Source organism: Silene latifolia, chromosome Y (genome assembly GCF_048544455.1).
Source record: "Silene latifolia isolate original U9 population chromosome Y, ASM4854445v1, whole genome shotgun sequence".
NCBI lineage: Eukaryota > Viridiplantae > Streptophyta > Magnoliopsida > Caryophyllales > Caryophyllaceae > Silene > Silene latifolia.
Genome location: NC_133538.1, coordinates 11,529,854 through 11,536,810, shown reverse-complemented (window position 1 = coordinate 11,536,810; position 6,957 = coordinate 11,529,854). Strand labels below are relative to the sequence as shown.

The following is a 6,957-nucleotide window of genomic DNA, read 5'->3' as shown; positions in this document are numbered from 1 at the left end:
CCCATATACACTAAGTGTACCGTCCAAAATCATAAGCATGCTAGAGTTTTGGTTTTTGTCATTTAGTTGTTGGATAGATTCTCCAACATCTTATGACATACTTTAATCAAAGCCTACTACCTACACTATTTGCATAAGACAAATGAGAAGAGAAAAATGCTCAAAATGGAGAAAAGTGGCCGGACCACATAAGAACACACAACACTTTGTTGTTCTTAAATTTTCCTCATTTTTCTCTCTAAAAGATGCTTATATTCATCACATGCAAAAACCTCTCTCTTGTTCATAGTTTTTCCTCCAAAAACTTGAGAAGTTTGATCCAAATTGTTCAATGATATTACTAATATTATTAATGTAATATATGAGTATTAGTAATCAATTTTAAGGTAGATTACTAAATAAATATCTAGCAAATATTATTTAGTAGTGATAAGGGTTAAATCTTGGGTGCAATCAAGAGGAGGGCTCTTAATATAGAGTTTTGGAGGATCTTCCTAATACTCATCATAGCTCAAAAACAAGTGAAGGTAGGAGACCTTACTTGTGCCCATAAATTCGAAAATAATAATGTAAGGGACATTATTTTTATTATTAATCTCTTATTTTGTTATGCATGCACTAGATCTAAAGAACACATATTAAGAAGTTAATTAGTTCACTATTAGAAGAGTTTAATAATAGGTATATGAACCTAACAAGTATATAGTGTAAGATAGAAAGAAATATAGCCGCTCACCTAACTGCAACCTATAGGAACATGCATGCAATCTAACATGATAGTTATCTCTACTGACCGTACATATGCATTCCAACCATTCAGATGACCAAGATACATGCCGAGGACTTACATTTGGGTAAGTGAGGTAATGGGTAAGAAGGGGTAAAATGAATTTGGAAATGTGGAGTTAAAAGCCAAGCTAGTAACAACCGAAAACCAAATTTAACAACATTCCAACATCATACTCAATTTAACAATACAAAATAGTGCAAATTGGATGCACATAGCTCACAATTCACCAAAAAGTTGTCAACTCCCCATAAGATACGGATAAAACGTGGGAGTATAAATCATCAACCCAATATCTTCGATTCTTCCGCATATGATTTTTCTAACTTTCTTTTTATTCCTTTTTTTTTCGCAATTTTTCTTCTTTTTTTCTTTTCATTCCCTTCAACATTTCCACCAACTTCTCAAACCAGATATAACCACATTGCAATGAAACATTCCCAATAGGCTATCATTACTAGCTCGGCTAGGGTAGGCGGAATTATAGATTGTAGCTATATGGGATAAAACAGGCATATTGGCTATGTGGAGCTCATGGGTAAAATGAAATAAACGGGATTGCCTCTCCTAACATGTGTCACCAACCACAGACCTGAATGCATACAGGTACTAAGAGACAAATGTTATGCTTATGCAATTTGATGTTACATGTCTTATAAGGAGTACTACTCTCATCCTAGCATGAAACTGATCACGAATACCATCACTTTATTAAGCTCTATACCTCACAAATTTTGAGTAGTTTGCCGATATTAAGTCAAGTTTATTTGTTCAGAAAAGTTCATCACAAACTCGTAAATTATGCAATGCCCGTACAAGAGTGGCAAAGCAAGGCTTAGGCGAAAAATAAAGCACATACGCAATTTCATCATTGTTATCCGTTCCGACTCGACTTAATATGCAAAAGAAAAAACATCTTTTTGTAATTTTTGAATAAAATTTTTGAGTTTCTTATGGTGAAAAAGGAAAAACAATGCATACGGAAATGCAATAAACATGCAAACAGAAATGCAGTAAATTTGCAGATCGATGCAAACAGACAGATGCATACCCTCCCCAAACCAAATTACACAATGCCCTCATTGTGTTCAGCAAACACCAGCAGCAATGCAAAATATAAAGGGAAAAAGGGATATGTGAGACGAGATGAAAACATATAAAGGAAAGTAGAAGGAACGAGAACTTACAATTTAATGACCTCCCCAAACCCAACAAGGGAGGTCATGCCCAGCTGCCACTAGTCATCACCCACAGCAAAATCGGGATCATCATCGTCTTCAATAACACGCTAATTTCCAGAGTTAGTCGATCGACCAAAACAACCAGTCGATCGACTAACAGCTCCAGTCAATCGACCAAAAGGACCTGTCGATCGACTTTTTTTTTTCACCTAATATGCAGCACAAACTCCTCTTTCATGCATAGTTTGCCAAGACGACTCGCCTCTTTGCCGGTGCACCTGAAAATAAAGTACATATCTCCCAGCAAAAACCAAAGCACGTGTCCCAATTGTCTCAGTACCAAACGGAACTAAATCCTAATTACAACGCAAATAAACCAAACAAAAAACTAAACTAAAAAGCCTTTTTCTAAATAATAGCGTATTCCATCCGGGTTGCCTCCCGATCAGTGTTGGTTTTTGAGGTCCCGCTCGACCTTACTTCATAAGTAAACAAAAATCAGACGTCTCACAACTCGGCCGCTGACTAAATGAAGTCCCCTCAGCAGTCTTCACCTTGGGCCACCACTCAAACTTAGCTTTGAAAATAGAAGATCGTCCCGCAGCATAGGCCTCCCTCTTTCCACACGGCAAGGGACTTCCTTTCTGTCTACCATAATCAGCATATCCAGCCTCAGAAAACACACCCAACGCACCAAGTCTGCCTCCCGAATCCTCCTGGTAGCTCCACCTATCATGTCCTGCAAAAGGAGATATAAAAGCACGGTCCTCCATCTTGCTCCCAATATGGGGCGGAGGTGTCACAGTAATAGCAAAACAGGACTCAACTGTAGGACTATCAACTACCACATGGCAAGGTACAACTTGCATAGGTGCCCTACGGACACTAGATTGGGTGTAGGTCAACTTCTCACCCCCCCCCCCCCCACTTTAAATGTCAGAGTCCTCGCTCCTACGTCAATAATTGTACTAGCAGTGTGTAAGAATGGTCTCCCTAAGATAATAGGGGTATGGGTATCCTCAGGAGTATCCAAAACAACAAAATCGACGGGTGTAAAGAACTTATCTACCCGGACAGGAACATCTTCTAGGATCCCTAAAGGACGCGACAAGGAACGGTCTGCCATTTGGACAGTCATATTTGTGCATCTAAACTCAGTCAAACCTATCTTTTGAGCTAAAGACAAAGGTAAGACACTGATGCTAGCACCCAAGTCACATAAAGCATTATCAATAATATGGGTACCTATAAAACAGGGGATAAAAAAACTATCTGGGTCGGCCAATTTAGGTGGAGACTTATTTTGTAGGAGTGCACTACACTCCGCAGTAAAAGCAATAGTCTCCACCTCATCAAAACTCCTATTACGAGACAAAATTTCTTTCATAAACTTAGCATATGAGGGAATTTGAGTAATAAGTTCAGTGAAAGGTACCGTTACCTGCAGATCCTTCACGACTTTCAAAAACTTCCCGAATTGCTGCTCAATCTTCGTATTCAGTTGTCGCGCTGGAAATGGAAGCTTAATCGCAATAGGTGGCTCAGCAGCTTTACTCTTCCTTTCATTCGTAATGGACGCCTTATAAGCAATAGAAGACGTTTTAATAGCAATAGACGACGGATCAGCAACTCCGTCTGGCAAATTAGTCGATCGACCAGTTTGGTCAGTCGATCGACTAAAAGGACCAGTGGATCGACCAGTTTGGTCAGTCGATCAACTAATTTCGATTTCCACATTGCTCATATTTGAAGTTTTATTCGATCGACCAAAAATTTCTGTCGATCGACTTTTTTCAGCAATCCCAGCAGTTTCGTCAACACATTCATTTTCCGCATCAACATCCAGGTCCTCAATAATAACCTCGTTGTTCACCCGGGGCATCTCTAGTCCATCATATGCAAGAACACTTCGCAGATATATCGCATTAACAGTCTCATGAGGCTTATCAGGCTTAGACGGCAACGCACCTGGCTGCCTACTTGTATTTTGGCTCGATAACTAGGCAATTTGAGTATCCAAGACTTTATTTTGAGCCAACAACTGAGCAATAAGAGCTTCCTGCTTTTGTGATGCAGCCATTTGCTGTTGCAATATAGCTTTAATTTCTGACATATCACTGCTCGAAGCCTGAGGAGGAGGCTGCAACTGTTGAAACTACTGTTGAGGCGGCCTATTATAATTCCCTTGTCGTTTGATTACCACGATTTTGAGGGATAATGTAGGGATTGGTCGGCGGCGGGATAGGATGGAAAGCACTCGAGTTTCTCTCAGCGAAGAAATTAGAGTACGGAGTACCTTGCTTGAAAAATTGATAAGCATGAACCTGTTCTAAAGTACTCATACAACTAGCTATAACATGACCATGAGCACCACATCACTCACAAGGGACCTCCTGCTGAACCAAAGCATTAACTGTCTGCCAATTTCCCAAGGACTGAGTTGTCTTTAGTTCGGCAATCTGGGCAGTTAGAGCCTCTAACTGAGTTGCAATTACACTATCCGAACCACTTCCTCTTTTGCTACCTCTTGGATTAACGTACTCAGTTGTGAGTAGTTATCTGATCAATTATTTTCCAGGTATTGGTATCATTAATGTTGTTTTGGAATCTCCCATTGGCAGCTGAATCAAGTAATGCCCTATGATCATTATATAGCCCATTGTAAAACTGGTTACAGAGGAACCAGATCTGGAAACCATGGTGAGGGACTGATCGTACTAGTCGTTTGAAGTGAACCCACGCCTCATTAAAGTCCTCGTCAGGACCTTGTTTGAAACTCGTAATTTGGCTTCGGAGAGCATTAGTCTTCTTGGGTGGGAAGTATCTCTTGTAGAAGGCAAGAGCTAATGAATTCCAGTCCGTAACACCATGAGCTTCCATATCTAAGTGATGTAGCCACTCCACTGCATCATCTCGCAGGGAGAAAGGGAAAAATTTCTATTTGACTTGCTTCTGAGTCACCCCCGCAGTCAAAGGAACGTAGCAGCAGTAATTTACACACTTCTCCATATGTTTAGCTGGGTACTCACCAGCTCCCCCTCCAAATAAATTTCACACCACCAGATTGATGTAGGATGGGCGAATTTCAAAAGTACCCGTATCCGTAGTGGGGAGCTTGAATCCCTTGGGAAGAGAGGCAAGGGTAGGCTCATAGTGACTTGATAAAGTTGGCATGATGGTAATAGAGGCAGAAATAGACGTGTCTTCCTCTAAAGACTGATTTTCTGCAATAAATGTTGCATAAGCTAAATCAAGCGTACTCAAGTCTTCTGCTTGATATATCTCCTTCTAAACATTTCGTCTAGCACGGAGAGTCCTTTCTGGTTCTGGGTCAAATGGTATGAGTTCAGACCTAAAAGACCTGGGCATAAATAAAACTAGCACTGAAAGGTTAGATACAGTCTCAAGGAACACAGGTTCCTTGAGATAAGAGACAAACTAAAATAAAACAAATAGAAAGATGCGTTGCCTCCCCGGCAACGGCGCCAAAATTTGACAGGCCAATCGTATACCTACCAAAATTAACCAACTGGTCTCTAACTAATATAGCTAGGGAAGTCGGGATCGTATCCACAGGAAGGCCGTTTGCAAATCTAAATGCCAATTCAAGTCTGTCTGAGTCACAAAATTAGGGTTTTTGAATTGGGTTTATCTAATAACTAAGATAGCAAATAAAAGAAAATAAAATGATAGACGATTTCAAATAAGAGAGAAACCGCTAGGATGGTCGGTTCACCGCGGTCTACAACAATCTAAGGTAAGGTCAACGGTCAGCAATAAACGGTCTGAAGGGTATTGAACAGGTCCTCTCGGTCCACTGTTTGCCCTAGAATTCTAATGTAGCTATCGCCCTAATTAGAGTATCCTATTGTTCATAGAAGTTTTCGCCTTTTCCAATCTCTCGATCCAGGTTAAGGTTTAACAAGATGGTCAACTAATTATATGCACTTAATTAATCAAGCCGCTCTCAAATGCCACGATTAACAATTCAGACGGAGTAAACATCTAGACCTAAAACCTTAACATATTATGTCATAGAACCGAGGATCCCCTAAGTCCTAGCATAAGAAGTTTAGCTACGCATAATTAAATGAAGAACAACAATTAACGTAGAGAAGAAAACTAAGATTTGCATGATGGAACTAAATAGATATTCAACTAGCATAAAACGAAATCAATAAGAACGATAAAAGAACAATAATAGAAATAAAGAACGAAGAACGATTGAAATTACCGAATTGAAAGTGAGGAATTAAAAGTTTAGATCCGAAAAACTGAATGAGCAAAATTACGTAAAAGGTGCCCTAATAAAGTTCTCCCTTTTGCTTTATATAGGAATAGCTGATAATTATTGAATAAACGACTAATGGGCCGAAAAACTAACTAAGCAAACACGGCCTGGTAAGTAAAATAGTCGATCGACCAAAATTCCAGTCGATCGATTAAATAGAACAAGTGTCAAGTCTCCAGTTAGCAGAAAGTAGATCGACTACAGAGACCAGTCGATCGACTAAAGATACCAGTCGATCGACTATAATAACCAATCGATCGACTTTTCTTCAGCGCGAATTTCCCGCCACGCGCACTGAATTTCAAACGGCCGCCATTTTTTCGTTACTTGGGCAAATAAAGCGTTTTTGGTGGCGTTGGAAATCTAAGAGGATAATATTTCACCTCCAATTAGAATCACTTGATTATATTTTGTGGAACTCGAGTTATGGCTCTTCAAAGTAGGCACTAATAATGTGAAGCCTTTCTTTTGCTCGCTAAGCTTCTTTACTTCACTAAGTACTCCAAAAGGATGGTTTACAAGCTCATTTCCATCAAGACCAAGATTTCAAGGTTTTGTGATGGGTTTTAGCTTATTTGCATATACTAGAGCCTATAACCTGCATAAAACACAACACGGCCCAAAGTAGCTAAAACAAGGGAGAATAGTAGCTTACGCTACTCAATAATGCATAGAAATGCGTGCAAAAGAATAGAATA

The 6,957-nt window shown here is 39.6% G+C and overlaps 1 protein-coding gene across 1 annotated transcript; it reads right to left on the bottom strand.

Moving 5' to 3' along the window:
- Positions 1–2,869: 2,869 nt before the first annotated feature.
- On the bottom strand, positions 2,870–4,081 carry LOC141627600 (uncharacterized). The gene is made up of 2 exons (XM_074440834.1): positions 3,992–4,081; positions 2,870–3,547 (listed from the first exon to the last, which is right to left on the bottom strand). Exons 1-2 carry the CDS (start codon positions 4,079–4,081, stop codon positions 2,870–2,872), a joined length of 768 nt encoding a protein of 255 aa, XP_074296935.1.
- Positions 4,082–6,957: the final 2,876 nt, after the last annotated feature.

What these genes read in the sequence shown, in the direction of transcription:
- LOC141627600 (XM_074440834.1), bottom strand. Translation starts at nt 4,081, where the DNA reads ATGTCAGAAATTAAAGCTATATTGCAACAGCAAATGGCTGCATCACAA. An exon ending in AGTTGTTGGCTCAAAATAAA is followed by an intron (nt 3,548 to 3,991) that starts GTCTTGGATACT and finishes ATTGCTTATAAG; the next exon opens with GCGTCCATTACGAATGAAAG.